The sequence below is a fragment of the Ovis canadensis genome, chromosome 11, assembly GCF_042477335.2.
Source record: "Ovis canadensis isolate MfBH-ARS-UI-01 breed Bighorn chromosome 11, ARS-UI_OviCan_v2, whole genome shotgun sequence".
In the NCBI taxonomy this organism is placed as follows: Eukaryota; Metazoa; Chordata; class Mammalia; order Artiodactyla; family Bovidae; genus Ovis; species Ovis canadensis.
The window spans coordinates 34,204,897-34,224,061 of NC_091255.1; the positions used below are offsets into that span (position 1 = coordinate 34,204,897).

The following is a 19,165-nucleotide window of genomic DNA, read 5'->3' on the forward strand; positions in this document are numbered from 1 at the left end:
TTACAGTCTGAGCCACCATGGAAGCCCATTGAATTGATTTTCGAATTGAAAAAATGAAGAGGAAGAAGAGAAGAAATAAACGAAACTCATTTTTATGTTAAGAGGATTTTACTTCTCCTAGGGCACTATCCATTCTGAAGGAGACCTGACAAAGACTGGCTTCTTCAATATCCAGACTCTTGTCACTTGTAGTGGTCAGGATGGCTGGCGTGTGATTTAAAGGGACAGCTGTCTTCAGCAGCCGGAGCCCACACCTGCATGTACATACATAAACACATACAGACTGCTGGGCTCAGATCCACCAAAGATGCTTATCTAATAATACTTTGGAGGAGCAGGGCCTTTCTGTTGCCTGGAATGCTTATGACTAAGGAATGAGAACTCTGAGCTCCTGATTTAGTTGACTGTTCAGTCACTAACTCATATCTAACTCTGCAACCCCATGGACGGCAACACGCCAGGCTTCCCTGTCCTTCACTATTTCCCGTAGTTTGCTTAAATTCATGTCCACTGAGTCAGTGATGCTATCTAACCACTTCATCCTCTGCCACCCGCTTCTCCTCCTGCCTTCAATCTTTCCCAGCATCAGGGTCTTTCCCAATGAGTTGGCTCTTCCCATCAGGGGGCCAAAATACTGGAGCTTCAGCTTCAGCATTGCCACTTCCAATGAATATTCAGGGTTGATTTCCTTTAGGATTAACTGGTTTGATCTCCTTGCAGTCCAAGGGACTCTCAAGAGTCTTCTCCAGCACCACAGTTCAAAAGCATTAATTCCTTGACACTCAGCCTTCTTTACGGTCCAACGCTCACTCTGTATGTGACTACTGGAAAAACCATGAAGTGAAATGAAGTGAAAGTCGCTCAGTCGTGTCCGACTCTTTGAGACCCCATGGGCTATACAGTCCATGGGATTCTCCAGGCCAGAATACAGGAGTGGATAGCCTTTCCTTTCTCCAGGGGATCTTCCCAACCCAGGGATTGAAGCCAGGTCTTCTGCACTGCAGGCAGATTTTTTACCAGCTGAGCCACCAGGGAAGCCTCATAGCTTTGACTATACGGACCTTTGTCAGCAAAGTAATGACTCTACTCTTTAATATGCTGTCTAGGTTTGTCACAGCTTTCCTTCCAAGGGGCAATTATGGTCCCTGTCTCTAACCTCAGTCCTTTGAAAAGCCCTCCTCCCTCTGAGGAAGTTTTCATGTCCTGGGGATGCTTGATAAATGGCCCTTAACAATGAACTCAGGTGCCCACCAAAAATATCTTGGCAAAGAATTAGCAGTGAAATGAATGGGGTCACTTCCAAACAAGCTGAATGTGCACAATTGCCTCAATTCTAGAAACTTCTGGAAGAGATATAGGCATGCAATACAGGGGCAATCAGGTGGTTTCAGGGAAGGAGCCCTAGCCACCCCCACAACTCATTCTCAAAGCTTCATAGGAAACCCACCTCCGTTCCCAATCTCATTTTTCTTATCTGTAAAATGAAGGATTTGAACTTTGGGCAACTCAGTCTCAGAAACTAAATTTTGTAAGGATTGAATGAGACAATTTATGGTTTGGGTCGGTCAATCAAGAGGATCGATTTTTCTAAGGAAACCCAGGTGACCTCATTATGTACCAACTTAAAAATGCTACTTGTCCTGGCTAACAGAGCACAACTTCCTACTGAGCATCTCGCATCCACCCCCATTCCTGTGAAAAGCAACTTCTTAATCCGACAGCTCACTGTTGGTCGTGTCTCTGTCTTCATCTAGTTCTGCCACAGAGATAGAGACTATCAGAATCCCAGGGTCTCTCAATCCAAGCCCTTTGTAAAAACCCTCTGGGCTGTAAGTAACAGAAACCAAACTCAACTCAACATAAACAATAAAGGGAATTTATTGGCTCATGTAACAAAACCATCCATAGGCGGGGCCAGTCACAGGCAAAGATAGATCCTATACTTAACAGCATCACCAAGGATCTGGTTTCCTTCTGCCTCCTGACTCTCCCTTCAGTTGTCAGCTTCATGCTGGGAGGGGTCCCCTCTAGGATTCCCAAGACAGCCACTGTCAAGATCCAAGATTACCTACTTCTTCGTTGACATCTAGCAAGGTGAATAAAAAGAGCCTTTATTCAACATTTCCAGAGAAAGTCTTGAAATTCCCTCTGGCTCCGTTGCCTTAGGAAACATGACCATCACTGTAGCCAGAGAGATGGGATGAGGTGTGGGCTTGGTCCAGATCATGCATCCCACCCCAGAAACGATGACAGAGACAGCCCCAGCAGAGCATAACCCACCCCTGTCAAGAGACATCAGGGGCTGCTGGGAAAGGAAATGGGGAAATGAACATCAGGGATGCAACCAACAGCCTCCAACTCATCTCTCATTTCACAGATGGGGAACTGAGACCAGAGAGAGAAAAGGCTTGTTCTAAGATCACAGCAGAGAAGAGCCGGGACCATGACTCACCCCTTTAATCTGCAGACTCGATCCTATTTCCACTCTATTCTAATTCGACCTTGTTCAGGCCAACTCAGGAAATATTGAGTGGTCATCAATGAGGGTTCAGACCAATCAATTTCTCCTAAAACCTTAATGAACTACTTTGGAAGCATCACGTTTTAAACACCTCCAACAAATTTCCAGCCAAAAGAAAACAATCCTCAGTCCCAGAAATTCTTGCAGCCACAAAGATCAACCCCAGCACTTCCATTTCCCCTCTTGGGGCCCCCTAAGAACCAAGTGGCTCCTGTTACTTTTAAGGGGAAAAATGCATTCTGGTGTGCAAATATTCTCGCATATTCATGCACTCCAAATCTAATTTTAGCTGCTCGAGACTTCATTATAAGACGCTCACATAATTAAGCAGTTTTCTTCCCAGGGTTTGGAAGCCTGTCTATTCTTCTCTCTCATTAACACATCACTGGGATTATCAAGAATGAGTTTCAGTTTTTTCAAATTATATATTTTGGTTTTTCCAAATTGATCCACAAGGGAGATGAAATCCATGAAAATTACATGTTTTAACACAGGTTTGTGCAACTCCACAGCCTTGCTATTAAAATTGTAATCTGTAAACAGGAGTACTCTTTTCTGGTCTGATTAGCTACATCTGCCATGCTTCTCTCCTAAATCCAAGCCTGTTTTACTCCTTGGCTGGCTGGGACAGCATCCTCTTTATGGAGAAGCTGAGAGCTAGAGATGAGGCTTAACTTGAAGAAGGACAAACAGACTTTCCCAAAAGAACAGACACATCTCCTTCCCGTGCTTCTCAGGAGCTGGGGGTGGGGGGTGACTGCTGAGAACCACTAGCACATGGAGCCTTCACATCTTACTCACCCAACGTCCAGGATCAGGTGCCGAGGTTCAGGTGTCTTGCCAGGTGGACTGACTCAACACAATGCATCCCGATCCCAACATTCCACTTATCTACATCCCTGGCTAAGGTGCACAGTAAATTCCAAGGCTATCTGAGCAAGTGGCCCTCCACCTGAAGGAGCGAGGGTCTCTGGGTACAGCAGGGAACAGTCTCATCATCTATCAGGAAGAACAGGCTGGGACCACTGTTCTCCTGAGCCCTGGGGTGGTGGGGGAAGCCCAGGAGGCCATGCCCTGCCTGCGGTCCTAGTTGGTCCTCCAGCCCCTCCACTGCTCTTTTCAGACTCCTTGACATTTGAGTCTTCTCCCCAAAGATAGTCTGCATAGCCAGGAGAGTAAGGGTCACTGCCAGGGAGCCAGTCTCTGGACTGGCTTCCCTCTCCTCCATCACTCAGGGCTGCAATCGCCTTTGAGATTCTAGGTTCACTCTGGGATGCAGGTATTCTCTGGGCCCCCTTCCAAGGCAGGGTGAAAACTCCTGGTGGATTTCAACTGCTCTGACTACTCAGGAGAATCAGCCTCATCAGGGCTCATCGCATACTTGATCCTTGAGCCATGCTGTATCAATAATTACTTATCAAGGCCCTGGAGTTTCCAGCCTTGAGCTGAGCCCCAGCAATGCTTTAGGAGGATCTAAAATGGCCTCAGTATCGGTGTGGGTTTGGGGAAGACTCAAAAAGAACTTGGAGGCCACCAGGAATGGATGCTCAAGGCCATTCATTAAAAATTGAAGGCTAGGGAGGCTTCCCTCTGAGGAAGGGCCTCTTCTCCAGGGCCCTCAGCTCTGCCTGCCCCCGCTGGGGTGCTGTCAGTTCCAGATCTCCAGCCAGGGAGCGGATGGTCCCACATTCCCATGCCCGGCTTTCCCAAACCCCTCACGCTGCTTTCTCTTGCTAATGCAGAGGTCAGACCAGCAGGCCCAGCCCAGGCCTGGAGAAGCTGCAAAGGGACTCAGGGGCTGCCCAAGTTCAAGCCCATCCACCTTTCTCCCTCACAGGGGTCGGTGTGTGGCCAAGCTCTCAACAGCCCTCCCTGGGTCCCACTTGTCCTGGGCTGTGCTCCCAGCTTCACCTCACCCTCTAGACTTCAGCCCCCTGGTCTCTGCAGCCCCATTTCTGAGCCCAAGATGTGTAGTGAAGGGTGACCCAAGAAGGTAATTAGCATCAGCACCCCTTCCCCCCCAGGCTGAGCACTAGCTGGCAGTGAGGAGAGTCCTTTTCTCTGTCCCCTCCTCTGTCCTCACCCACCCACTCCCACCTTCTTCCTGCACAGACTCAGAGGCACGCACTCACACCCACTCACCTGTTCTCAAAGCACACGAGGGCTTTTCCAAGCCTCTGAGCCTTCGAACGTGCTGTTTCCGCTGCTGCAATTCCCCTTCCCCTTCGCTCCACTGGAATAATTTCTACAGATTCCTCAGGACCAGTTCAAAGCCGCTGCAATGCATTCTCTGACCCCATACCCAGCACACACACTCCCCTCCCCCAGCCCCTCTAGGCCCTGAGCTGTGAAGAGGAGGCCATCTTCTCAGGAGGCCTGTAAGCTCATACACAGCAGTGCCGGTAGCACCGGCTTCCCATATCCCCGAGTGGGAAAGATGTCAGTGTCACAAAACCAGAGACAGAGGGTGTGACAAAAAGACCCAGTGACAGGAAGTGGAGGGTGAATAACAGAGAACCTAGAGGGCTGGCGGGTAGGGGTCAGGCAGAAGCTGCAGCCGTGGCCTCTTCCCTCAGGGTCTTGATGGGCCATGCCGCCCCCCACTTCCTCTTGACCAGGAGTGGGGGGATCCTGCAGAGAGCTGTCAAGATGGGTGGGGCAACCAGCCCAGTGGCCCCCAAGACTCATCTCTCCTGGGTCTGCCCAGTCCAAGCGCCCCCCTCCATTGGCACTGCTGGCATATAGCCCTCTCCTGGAAGCCCAGCCCCCTCCCACCCAACCCGTCACCCCCACCCCTGGTCTCCTCACCCCTACACCCTGCTTCTGGGATAAGGCGTGAGTCCCCAGCTTTATGGGGAGGGTCGGAGAAAGAAGCCAAACAAGGAGGCGCCAATTCAAGGAGTGCTGATATTGGATGGGGCGGCGGGGGGTGCACTCCTGAGGTGGGGGTGTCTGCGGGCAGCTCTGCTCTGCCCGTATCGCCAGCAGCCCATCCAAGGAGAGGGGAGAGGCTGGACTACAGAGCCGGTCACAACACCACACACACTGGGGGATACAGACGTGCGCTCAGGGCTGCCTGGCCCAGCGGCCACAGACTGTGAGCCCGTCTCCAGGCCAGGGTCCTGGCTCCTCGGGGCACTAAGCCCACCCAGCCCAGCATCCCGCAGTCAAAGCCCCTGAGCAGCAAGCCTGCACTGGGCTGGCGACAGGAAACCCCGGGTCCCTGAGAACTCGGGGTGCACATGTGTGTCAGTGTGTCAGAGAGACAGACAGGCAGCCCCTGGGAACACATAACCTGGCGTCTGCGTGCCTGCACTGACGTTTGTGTTTGCAAGTCTGAGAATGTCAGGCACGCCCAGGGTGGTGGCTTAGGCGCATTAACGGGACACCGTGAGCGGAGCGTGGCAGGTCTAAGCGGGTCTGGCAAGGAGTGTGTGTCTCTTTGCATCTGTCCTGTGACATCGGGTCTGCTGACCGGGAGTCAGGCCCAGGTGTCCCTGTGCGGCAGGGACGCAGCCCCAGGGCGGGCCTCCGTGCACGTGGCACAGGCCCCTCCCCCTGAGCATCCCAGGGAGGCAGCGGCAGGCGAGCGTCCCAGCAAGCACGTGCTCAGCCCCGTGGAGGCGGCTGGCTCCCGGTGGGGCAGGCAGAGCAGGCCGGGAGTCTATCATCTGGGCACGTACTCCCGGGGCAACCCGGCCCAGTTGTGGTCGCGCAGGGCCTGATCCACCGTCCGGATGTAGCCGTTAATCAAGTCCTTCATCTCGGGGGTGAAGGGCTCGGGGTCGTGCGGGCGCCGGCCGCGCCGCCGGAAGCTGCCCTCCTTGTTGTTCTCCACGCACAGCAGGCGCTCCTCACTCACGGACACGTTGAGGAAGGCCACCATCTCCCGCAGCGTGGGCACCAGGCTGCGCCTCAGCTCCTCGTAGTGAACCACCAGTAGTCGCTTGCCATATTTAAGCCAGTCTAGCACGTGTGAAGACCACCACGATGCGTAGCTGTTGACAAAGTCTGGCCACTCTGTAGAGAAAAGAAGGGGCACCATGTCAGAGCCGGCCCAGTGGGCCTGGGGCCTCCCCTCCTGGGGGCCAGGATGCTCCACCCCCTCTGCCTGGGACCAACCTGCCCGGATCCGCCCACCAAAGAAGGATCTCGTGAGGGGGACAGTTACTATGAGGCTGGGCTCTGAAGAGCCCCAAGCCTGCCTGGGAGATGTGACCTTGGGTCTGCCTTCCCCTAGCAGTTTCCTTGGAAACACACCAAGACTCATGGGGTCTGAGTGTTCCAAGAACTGGTTCTCCCTCTGATGGACCTTGACCTCTGTGACCATCCCTGGACAGGAAGAGCCCAGGGTCTCAGGCCTATGGGACACAGCGGAATTAGACAAGCAAGGCTGGGCATCTCTATTGAGATGACCCTCAGTTCACCTTGATGTTGCCTTGGCAACTGTGCACATCATCCAGTCTGGGTGATGGGGGCTGAGCAGTGTGTGAGGGCAGATGCTGGGCAGGCTGGGTTTCCTGTCCCAGGTGCTCCTATGCAGCTACATGGGGTGCATAATTGATGCTTATTGATACATGGGTGTGATCGCCGGTTTAACCATTGATGTACAACAAGGCAAGGGTTGGAGCTGCAATCTTGGACAGATGATCTGGTCCATGAGATTTTTTTTTCCAGCAAATTTAGAAAGTCGGTGCCCCCACCACCCCCTGCCTCAGTAGAGAGAAGGGTGCCAGTATCAAGAATCACCCCCAACAAAATAAGCTTCCATAACTGGGTTATTGCTCTGTGCTCAGTCACTCAGCCATATTTGACCCTTGTGACTCCATGGACTGTAGCCCACCAGGCTCCTCTGTCCATGGAATTTTCCAGGCAAGAATACTGGACTGGGTTGCCATTTCCTCCTCCAGGGGATCTTCCCTACCCAGGGATTGAACCCTCAGTCTCTTGCGTCTCCTGAATTGGCGGGTGGATTCTTTACCACTAGCGCCACTGTGTGATGCTGTAAGAAGCATTTGCTTTCTTTGATCTTCTTAACGACCCTAAGAGGTAGGGGCTTAGGGTTTTAAGGTGAGAAAAGCAAGGCTCAGAAGACAGGGTCTGCAGCTTGCCTGGGGTCACTGGACTAGTAAGAGGCCCAGGAGGGATCAGAGCTCAGCCTGCCTGCTGGCTCAAGGGGAATCAGAGGGAAGCAGGAATAGCTGGAGAGGGGAGTGGCCTAAGGGGAGGGTGTCAGGGAATGGGGAGAACACCCACCAGCCTCAGCTGATCACACAGGGACAGAAGCAGGAGCCTGCCCAGCCTTGTTTCTCACCACGCCACCCACTCTGCTGGACACAGCTGTATTTCTAACAGCTTTGTTTTGTATCACTCACCACCCTGACTTGTGTCTCTCTAATCCATTACCCAAAGTTTAGACTGTGTGGCCGCCTTGAGGGTGGCAATCGTGACCCCTTTAGCCAACCCCTGGCACCTCGCTCAGCGCCTGGTACACAGTAGGACTTCGGTTACTATGTGTCAGCAGATGACTCCAGGAATAAAGAGGCAGCCCGTCCCCTGCCCTGCTGGCCCCTTCAGCTCACCTTTGCTCTTCCAGTTGCGGTCAGCTGCGTAGCCCAGGTGCCCGGCACATTTCCTGTTGAACTCAGCCACCAGGGACCTGTACGGGTTTCGGATGAGCAGGATAGCCGAGTCGAACATCTCAATCTCCCTCCTGCCGCTCTCATGGGTCTTCACGCAGATGGTACGCCGGCTGCGCCAGTGGTCCTTCTCGCCCTTGAACCCTGCCCGTTCAAGGGCGAGAAAGGCATCATGGAGACCCCACTGCCACAGTGGCAGACAGGTGTGAACACTAACCTGTGCCCCCAGGGAGAGCCGACACTGGTGGGCACTGAGGGGCCACTGGGGCGGCCTCTAACCACAGGGCCTGAGCCTGCCCAAGAGACAGTGAGCGAGGGAGGCATCTAAGTGGGAAAAGAAGGCATCTGCAAGAGAAAGCAGATCGGGCACCTCCTGTGGGAGCCGGAAGTCAGGAGGCAGAGGCCTGATGATGCACCCATTTGGGCTCCTTCATGGCTATTTCACATGAGCGTTGCAGAGAGCCTGATGAATGAACCATGGCTGCAGGCTCAGAGTGGGTATGTGACTTGCTCAAGATCACACAGCACCACAGCATCAGAGCCAGGGCTCTCTCCATGTGGCTTTGTGTGTCCCTGGGAGGCCTTTGCCATCTACCCACCTTCCCACGGAGTGGGCGGGATCCCCATCAACAGGCTCAAGGGCAGTCAGCAACTGTAGCCCCACCCTCTGACCTTATGTCCTGTAACTGAACTCCAATCTTGCATCCTCGGAGACTCTCTCCAGCCCTACATAGCGTCATACATTTATCAACAAAGATCATCGTGTGCCCAGGCCGTGCTGAACTTTATGTCATGGATAAAGGGGTAAGACTCAGAGCCTGTCTTTAAGCTTATAGTCTATTCGGGGGAGGGCAGGTGGTTCAGTGGTAAAGAATCTCTCTCCAGGAGACTTGGGTTTGACCCCTGAGATGGGAAGCTCCCCCGGAGAAGGAAATGGCAACCCGCTCCAGTATTCTTGCCTGGAGAATCCCATGGGCAGTGGAGCCTGGCAGACTATAGTCCATGGGGTCATAAGGAGTTGGACACAACTTAGAGAAAAAATAACAACAGCAGCTATTTGGGGGACAGCCCAAGTGTATGTAATACAGAGGATAGGGGCTTATGGGGACAAAGAGTAGGGGGACCAATTTGGGAGTGTGGTGGGAGGTAATAGAAGGCTTCCTGCAAAGATGTCCCCTGAAGCTAATCTCCTGGCCAAATCCCAATGTAGCCCATGCCATCAGCTCTGGGGACACACTCTATAAATGTACATGAGTTGGTCTTCAGCTCTTGGAAACATAAAGGATTCTCACCCCCAACCCCATGAATGGCTTGGAAGCATCCATATCTACAGCCAGCAGCGAGGGAGTCTTTGATGCCTGGAAAATCAAGTATCTTTTGAATCTGAAAGTCTGGGGTCATCAGATGAAACTTAACGTATGTTTTTAAGCTCATCTCTGCCATGGGCCAAACACCAAAAGTCTTTGCTTTGATTCATTCTGTCAAACAGCTGGGAAGTTCCAGGAAAGAATGAGTCAATGCATGGGCCGAGGAAGCATGCGAGCTGGTCTTTGATACCCTGAGACCCAGGGTGTCTTTTGTACTATCTTAGCCTAATTCAGCAGTGACCACTTTTCCTTATAACTCAGACCAGGCTGACCCATGACAGGTTTGGTGTTTGGGCACTGGAGTTGCCTTGAGAATTTCATGTGTGCATGTGTGTGTTCATTGCTCTGGCAGTGCTCGTGACCTGCGGCTATACCTAACCAGTCCCGTAAGGCTAAAAGATGCACCCAGGCATCTCTAGAGCCATTCAGAGACAGTGTCACTGCAACCCTTGATACCTGGCTGTTGAGCCACTGGGTCACTTAGCCATGTGTCGACCAAGTCAGCCAGCTGTCTGAATAAGGTAAAGGCCTTCTGGATGAATATGGTGGGTAGCTACAGCCTGTACACAGTAGGCGGTTCCCAGGGGACGAGACCAGAGTGAGCAGGACCACAGTCTTCATCTGGCTACTTTGCCTATCGGTGCTGTAACACTCAAGGCTCCCAAGGATGAGCTTTCCTGGTGGCTCAGTGGTAAAGAATCCGCCTGCCAATGCAGGAGACACAGGTTTGATCCCCAGTTCGGGAAGATTCCAAGTGCCACGGAGCAACTAAGCCCGTGAGCCACAGCTACTGAGCCCGAGTGCCCTAGAGCTCGTGCCCTGCAACAAGAGAAGCCACTGCGATGAGAAGTCCTTGCACCACAACTACAGAGCAGCCCCTGCTCGCCACTAGGGAAAAGTGTGCAGCCACAAAGACCCAGTACGCCCGAAAATAAACAAATAAATAAATGCATAAAAAGAAAACCACCCATCAAGCTCTGTGCTACATAATACTAACAAATAAACATGAGTTCAAAAAAAATTTTTTTAAAAAGACTCCCAACTGTGATGAGACTGAGTTATATGGACACCCTTGGCTTTTTTACCAACCAGATCAAGACGGCTGTGGGTAATCACAGAACCTTAGGAACTTTCTATTTTCTCTAAGAGGTTACTGATAGGATCCTCTTTCCCTAAACCAAACTCTGAGCTAAGAATCCCAGAGAAACTGCTGTAACACCTGACAACAGAGAAATCTATTTCACCAAATATGTATCCCACTTGGCTTATCTGAGGTTCTTAGTCTTAAACAGTGCACAGATTTGAGCCGTTTTAAAGTTCATTTACTTGACATAATGAGGCCTCTTATTTCTACAAGAGAAATATTAGAAATCATTAAACTCTTGAAGATTTTTGGACCTAGTTTTAAGAAACAGTATTTTGATAAGCTACATTTACCTCGGGGGGGGGGGGGAAAATGAACAGATGAAGTCAGTTTCCCCTAATTATTGAGGGCTGTAAAAATTAAGGAAAATTTAAAAAATGTTTATTGAGAGGGAATCTAAGTGCCTAGGCTTTTCCCTTTGAATCCATATCAGATCTTGTGAATTTCCTCTCAAAGTGCAGTCCTAGAGCTTACTGCTTCAGCATCACACAGGAGCTTGTTAGAAATGCCAGTTCTTAGGCCCCATCTCAGATTAATCAAGTCACACTCTCTTGGTGGCAGGGTGGGTACAAACCAGGAATCTATGTTGAATTAATAAGTCCTTAAGGTATTGCTTAGGGCTTCCCAGGTGGCTCAGTGGTACAGAATCTGCCTGCCAATGAGGAGATATAGGAGACGCCAGTTCGAGCCCTGGGTTGGGAAGATACCCTGGAGGAGGAAATGGCTACCCACTCCAGTATTCTTGCCTGAAAATTCCATGGACAGAGGAGCCTGGCGGGCAACAGTCCCTGGAGTCACACAGAGTCAGATGTGACTTAGCGACTGAGCGTGCACAAGGTGATGTTGACACACATTCAAGAGTGAGAAGCACAGCTCTGGTGCTCCGAGGCAGACCTGGGCTGCAGAGGCTGGGGTCTGGGCCTGAGAGCCCTCCTCCCTTCCCGGCAGCCCTCGCTCACCTTTGTTGTAGAGAGTTCCGTCGAAGTAGTAGCTCCCTGTATAGAAGCCGGTGGCATGCTCGATGAGGTGCCGCGCCCATGTGTTCCCGGCTCCGGGGAAGCTCGACAGAGCCACGAACACCTTGGATTTGGTGGGCAGGAACCTCCGGTCTGTGCATCGAGTGTCTGAAAGTCCAGAAGTCATCTCAGGGTTCCCCATTTCCACTGTGACTCCCAGACTCACAGCCCGACTCCTCTTGGCAGGAAGTACAGACCCAAGCCCCCCCCCCGCCATTTAATGGAATGGGAAAACTGAGGCTCAAAGAGGGGAAGGGATTTGCCACCTGGCCCTTGGCTGCACGGGTCTGTGGCTGGCCAGAGAGAGCCACAGTGATGACCAGCCCTCCCACTGGACGAGTCTACTGGAAATCGGTGCCCTGAGGGTGCCCACCTTGTCTTTCAAGCGATCACAGCCGAACCCTCCTGGCCCAGCTCAGATAATTCCAGACTCTGCAGGGGAGGGGGGTTGGGGGTCGTGGCCAGGCAAAACAATGTCACACACCAGGTAGAGCAGCAAGGAATCAGGATTCAGAACTTCCGGTGTTAGTCTCTGTGCCCCCTCTTTCTGGGAGGCCCTCCAGGGCTGTGTCAGGGGCACATAGAACCCTCAGGCGAAAGTCTCCCAAGGCCCCAGGGCTGTGCGGGTCACCATAGGTGTTTGATAAAGGTGACGATGACCTTCCCCACCTCCTCTTCTCATCAGCCGCTAAGATCAGCTGGGGCAGACCTGCTTCTCAGAGAAGGAAGAAGCCGGGGTCTGGGCACAGCCCGGTGACTCACTGGTCCCCAGGTACAGGCTGGCTCGGGGATGTCCCAGCAGCCACGGTGCTGCCACGTCAGCCAGCCCCACCACCTTGCCATGTTATCCCTCTGGACCCTGCCTCTTCTGCTCTTCCTCAAACCTCCTTCATCCCCAGAGTCAGATAAAAGTCATGTGCTCTTCACACCGATCCCTGCATCCTCTGTCCAGCCTCCAGGGATGGCGGAGGCCTCTCCGTTCACATTATCCCAAGATAGGACCACCTGCCAAGATGCCTTCCCCATCCCGGGACCATATACTCAGTCCAAACTCCCAGACCAAGTACAGAAGGAGAGCCCTGCATGCCAGGTCACCTCTGGGGTGGAACTCACCCTGCACAGGGGTCTGGTAGACCTCGCAGTACTCCGCCAGCCTCTGGGCCTCAGACTCCTGGCCACACAGTGAGCTGTCCACGGCATCCCGCAGGTTGAACTGGGGGGTGGAGTAAGCACAGTAGCACTCCCATCCCCGGAGGATGGCCAAGGGGAACTCCTGCCGGGGAGGAGAAAAAGAGATGTGTCTCCAGTGAATGGTGAAAGCAAGGTCCACACGCCCACTGCTCAGGCACTGGGGCGATCTCTGCGGATGTCCTGCCAGCTGCTTGGGATCAACATGGGTATCTATCCGTCCTTTCAGGGCCGGGCACTGAGGCCAAATCCGGGGAGACAAAGCTTAACAAGATGGGACTCTGCCCTCCAGCAGCTCACTGCTGGCCAGTGACAAGCCTATAGTTAACACCAGAGTGCAAATGGTGCTTGTAGGAGGGGGACTGGATCTGAGATCTTGGAGATGTCACGAGTGCTGGGGAGGGAACAGCACTCCAGGTCAGGGAGTCACATGAACGCACCTGTGCAGGGGTGAGAATGGGATGGAGAAGCCCACCCAAGGGCAGCTTAGTGAGGTGCTCAGCATCTTTAACCAACAGACTGTGGAATTCCTGCCAGCCCTCCCTGGAGAGAGACGACCTAACCCCTCTTTCTGCAGTCCTGCTTTGGGGTGGTGGGCAGGGTGGATGACAGTTTCCCACACAGCATCTCTTCAGGACAGGAGGGGTGGACAACGGCAGGCCTTGATTGCTTTGAGCTGATCCACTCAATGGGAACTTGCTGAAATCTGCCAGAGTTAGGAGAAGGACAAGTCGCTCCTCGCAGCCTTTATTTATTTTTTAATATTTATATATGTGGCTGCACTGGGTCTTAGTTGCCATATGTGGGATCTTTAGTTGCAGCATGTGGGATCTAGTTCCCTGACCAGGGATCAAACCTGGGCCTCATTCATTGGGAGCACGGAGTCTCAGCCAGTGGACCACCAGGGAAGTCCCACCTGGAAGTCTTTTATATACATTTTCTTGGTTCTCTCTGAGCAGGAGGCTGCACCCACCACACAGTGGTGAGAGCTGGGGCGCTGGTCTCCAGAAAGCCTGAATGTGAATTCAGGTTCACAGGCTGGGTACCTTTGAACCTCTCTGAATGTCACCATTGAACAAAGGTAATAAAACCCACCTTGCACATCCGTTGTGAAAACTAGATGTGCACGTGTGCTCAGTAGATTCAGTTGTGTCCGTCTCTGCAGCTATGGACTATAGCCTGCCAGGCTCCTCTGTCCATGGGATTTCTTCCATGGCAAGAATACTGGAGTGGGTTGCCATTCCCCCTTCCAGGGGATTTTCCCAACCCAGGGACTGAACCTGAGTCTCCTGCGTCTCTTGCATTGCAGGCAGATTCTTTACCCACTGAGCCACCTGGGAAGCCTGAAAACTAGATGCTGCTGCTGCTAAGTCGCTTCACTCGTGTCCGACTCTGTGCAACCCCATAGATGGCAGCCCACTAGGCTCCTCTGTCCCTGGGATTCTCCAGGCAAGAACGCTGGAGTGGGTTGCCATTTCCTTCTCCAATGCATGAAAGTGAAAAGTGAAAGTGAGGTCACTTAGTCATGTCCGACTCTTAGCGACCCTATGGACTGCAGCCTACCAGGCTCCTCCGTCCGTGGGATTTTCCAGGCAAGAGTACTGGAGTGGGTTGCATTGCCTTCTCCAGAAAACTAGATGAGAAAGATCCAAATTGCCCAACACTGGGCCTTGCACGCAGTGGGTATTCTCACAGAGGAATGGGCCATCCTCTGCCTCCTTCCCCCAGCCCTGTGGGCATCAGCCAAGGCTCGCTCAACAGTTCCTCCACCCATCTCTCCCACACCTATTACTTGAACACCTACTGTGTACAGGGCACCAAGTACCAGGACACTCAGCCTCATTTCTACTCTGCTTCTCTGGTGGTTCTTGCAGACAATGAGTGATTCGAGTCCCCGCCCCTCCCCCAGGCAGAGAGATGAGAGGAGTCTATTGAGTATGTGCAAAGGAGGCAGTGGGCGGAGAGAACTTCTCACTGCTTGGGGAAACGCTGAACAAACCTTTTTATTTTTTGCCCACAGCAAAAATTTCATAAATAAATAAATAAAGGAAAATCAATAGCGTTTTCTGAGCGTGGCTTGGCAGAGCCAAGGATCTTGACACTCAGAAAAGACAATGGATGGTGTCCCAGCCAGGGAGGGTGATGCAGAGCCTGGGGGTGGGGCATTCCCTTAGGAGGAAGGGGGAGGGGAGGTTGCCCCCCTGTGAGAACACCCCAGGGTGTTCTCCTGGACACAGGGGGGTTGCTGCCTCAGGTGCCTTGCAGCCCCCATGAAGGCCCCTCCCCACCTCCCACCTCCTCTGTCAGCCTCAGGGGAGGCTTTGCCTCTGCAAGAATGTGCCCAGAATTTCACCTGGGGCCAGGCCCACATCTCCTTCTTAGGGTTCCTGACACGTGGGGACAGGAGACAGGATACTTTCACTATTCTTACACACCCCTACATACACACACACACACACACACACACACACTCACACAGCCTGCTTCCAGAGTTCAGTGCTTCATCTTGCACTAGAAAAGCTCTTCAACATTCTATGAGATCGTAAGCAAGTCACCTCCCTTTTTGAAACCTTAGCTTCTCCATCTGTAAAATGGACACATCCCTTGAGTTGTCCTGCCTGGAGGAGTCAGAGGATCTTATTTCTCTCCCTCTGATCCACCACAAGGACCAATGTGACTGGGACACCTATCCCCTCATGCTTTTTCTGGATGAGGTGTGAGTTGAGGATTTTCTCCTGGATGGGAGGCTGGGGGCAAGCAGTCACTCTGGGTGTCCATGAGTTCATGTCCAGGGGCACCAGTAAGGAAGCACCGGCTAGGAGAGAAAGCACTCCAACAGACCTGGACTCGAATCCCAGGGCAACAGTTGAGTATCTGTGTGACCTTGGGCCAGTACCCGGGCCCATTCAAGTCTCAGTTGTCTCATGGGTCATCAGAGGGCAATAATATTAATGCCACAGAGTGTAGGGAGATGGAGGGAAGACAATGCATAAAAAGGACCCAGCATACAGTAGGTGCTCGCCTACTCCTAGCTCTTAAGACCTTTCATCATTGAGGTAGGCCGCAGACCACCCTGCAGACACTCGGAGCATGTGAGAGTCTGGTTCCTAAAATTCCCACTTTGGCTCCCCCTCCAAGGCCTCAAAAGCTCAGGATCAAGCAAAGGTTGGAAGCCCCTCTCCCAAGCAGCACTTGCGGTCCTTAGCCATTTTAGGGGGGGGGGGGAGTGTGATTGCTTTACAATGTTGCATTAGTTTCTGCTGTACAACAAAGCGAACCTGCCAGAAGTATACACGCAACCACCCCCCCCAATGGACCTCCCTCCCCCCACACTCCATCCCACCCATCCAGGTCATCACACAGCACCAAGCTGAGCTTCCTGTGCTTTCTCACAGGCTCCCACTAGCTGTTTTACACACGGTATTGGATACGTCAATCCCCATCTCCCAGTTCGTCCCACCCCCGTCTTCCCCCGCTGTGTCCGCAAGTCCGTTCTCTGCATCTGTCTGTGTCTCTATTCCTGCCCTGCAAATGGGCTCATCTGTCCCATTTCTCTTCATCAGTCACATAAAGAAAAGAACTGCTTTGAGGACTCAGTGGCCCCAACAGGGCCCTAACCCCGGAACCAGGACCCCCTTGACCACAGCTGCCGTTGCTGTCAGAGCTGCCGTGACATCCAGCCCCGGCACCTGGGGCCACTGGGCTTGCCAAGAGAGGACAATAGCCTGACAAGCCCCATCAGTATCTGTGACTAGACTCCACCCGCCCCGAGGCCCTCGTGTCATTTCTCAACAGAAAGCGAATCTGTGTCCTGACCTCAATCAGAAGGCCGCTGGCTTTCTGGAAGCCAGCTCTCCTGCTGCTGTGAGTTAGTGAAAAGCCATCACAAGAACTGCGACCTCCGGCCTCTCTCACTGCCATCCATCCTCTCCTGCAAAGCCCTCATCCCCCCTCGTCCCAGACTGACACCTTCATCACAGCGAGCGGCAGAAAGCAACAGCCCGGGTACCACCCAGCAGCAGAGTGCACCCCGCGCTCTGCATCTGTGTTCCTGCTCTTCTGAAGACACTGGCTGGATCGTGTCCTCTGAACTTCCCATATTGACGCCCTCACCCCCAATACTTCAGAATATGACTGGATGTGGAGATAGGGCCCTTCAAGAGGCAACGAAGTTAAAATGGGACCATTAGGATGGGCCCCCATCCAGTCTGACTGGTGTTATAAGAAGGGATTAAGACCCAGACACACAGAGACGGAGTGATGCCACGGAAATGAAGGCCATCAGCGAGCCAGAGAGACAGGCCTCGGAAGAACTCAACTCTGCCAACACCTTGATCTTGGACTTCTAGCCTTCAGAACTCAGAGGCAATAAATTTCCATTGTTTAAGCCACCTGGCAGTCTGTGGAACTCAGTTATGGCAGCCGAGCAGGTCACTTCCTGTGCCCTCTGCCTGGACTGTCCTTTCCCAGACACCCTCATGGTTTTCTCCCTCGCTTTCTGTAAGACCTCTTCCATGAGGCCTTCCAGGGCCACCCCACTTCAAGCTGCAAATCCCTCCTGCCATCACCGAGACATGCCATAACCCCTCACTGTGCTGTCTGCTTTTTTTCATGCATGTAACTTGCCTCAGCAGAATGCTCTGGCCTCCTCTCAGTTCATCCTGCCCTCTCCTTCTCCCATCCCGCCCCACAAGCCCTTTCTCTGCATCTGTGTCTCTATTCCTGCCCTGTAAGTAGGTCCATCATGATTTGCCATATATACACTATCCTGTGTTAAACAGATGGCTGGTGGGAAACTGCTGTGTAGCACAGGGGGCTCAGCTCCGTGCTCTGTGATGGCCTAGAGTGGTGGAACGGGAGTAGGGTGGGAGGGAGGTTCAGGAGGGAGGGGATATATGTATACATATAGCTGATTCATGTTATTGTACAGCAGGAATTAACACAGCACTGTAAGGCAATTAGACTCCAATTGAAAAAAAAATCAGACGGTAAATATTAAAAATAACAGTTTGTCAATGAAAAAAAAAAAGAATGCTCTGACCTTCTTGTACCACCCAGCCTGTTTGATGAATGGTTAACAGGACCCACAGCACCTCCCTCCCACCAGTTTCCTTGGCCCCTTCCCACTCATCTCTCCCTCCCTCCTCCTAATCTGATTCCCATCACCACAGATGAGTTTTGTCTGTTCTAGAATAGCCTATAAATAGAATCCCTCAGCACATATGTTTGTGAGTCTGGCTCCTTTCAGGAAAAAAAAAATAGTTTTTAAGTCCACGCATGTTGTTTTATCTGGCAGCAGATTGCTCCTTTATATCGCTGAGTATTATTCCGTGTGTAGACATAACAGTTTGTGGATTCATTCACTTGATGGACCCCTGGGCTGCTTCCAGTTTTACCTATTATGAATCTTGCTGCTATAAACATTCCTGGACAAGAATTTCAGTGGATACACATCTTCATTTCCCACGGGAAAATACATAAGGATGTAAGGTCTCCGCTTTCTTCTCCTCCACAGCCTTGTCATCATTCAGGATACTATTTCACTTATTTCACCTGGTTTACTATCTGTCTTTGGGGCTTCCCTGGTGGCTCAGATGGGGAAGACTCTGCCTGCAATGTGGGAGACCCAGGTTCAATTCCTGGGTCAGGAAGATCCCCTGGAGAAGGGAATGGCTACCCACTCCAGTATTCTTGCCTGGAGAATTGCATGGACAGAGGAGGTTGGCAGGCTACACTCCATGGGAGCACAAAGAGTCAGACACAACTGAATCACACACACACACACACACACACACACACACACACACACACACACACAGTCTGCCTTTACCCACGAGAATGTAAGCTGAGGTTTTTTTGAGTGCCTGGCATGCCTTGCTGCATTCTCAGTACCTAGAACAGTATTGACACCATGGTGGATGCTTAATGAATGTTGGATGGAGGAACCAAGGAATAAATGAATGAATGTCCTTTCCAGATCTCAATTCCCCCCAAAGTTGTTGGTGATACACCTTGACATGAGCCTTCTGTGGGTCACTTGTGTCCCGGGCATGAGTAAAGAGAAGAAAGTCTGCTCCATCTAAGCAAACCCTCTCTGACAACAGGAACCCCAGGGGGCTCTGCCATCCTGAGAATCCTGTTCAGACAAGAATCTCAGCCACATGGTAAAGAAACAAAAACAAAAAGTCTGCTCGTTGGCCTGGCTTTGTCTCCCTCCCTGGTGGTAGTTTCTGATGTTGAGGCCTGAGGAGCCTGTATTCCTCGGCTGCCCCCACCAGTGACCCGAACCT

The 19,165-nt window shown here is 52.3% G+C and overlaps 1 protein-coding gene across 1 annotated transcript in view; it reads right to left on the reverse strand.

The window, feature by feature from the left end:
• Positions 1-1,860: 1,860 nt before the first annotated feature.
• Positions 1,861-19,165, reverse strand: part of WSCD1 (WSC domain containing 1) — a 47,214-nt gene continuing 29,909 nt past the window's right edge. The window contains exons 6-9 of the mRNA XM_069542801.1: positions 12,801-12,960; positions 11,631-11,795; positions 8,104-8,304; positions 1,861-6,541 (exon numbers count right to left, since the gene is read on the reverse strand). Of these exons, the coding sequence (XP_069398902.1) occupies positions 6,189-6,541; positions 8,104-8,304; positions 11,631-11,795; positions 12,801-12,960 (879 nt within the window). The 3' untranslated portion in view covers positions 1,861-6,188. The remainder of the gene's footprint in view (positions 6,542-8,103; positions 8,305-11,630; positions 11,796-12,800; positions 12,961-19,165) is intronic.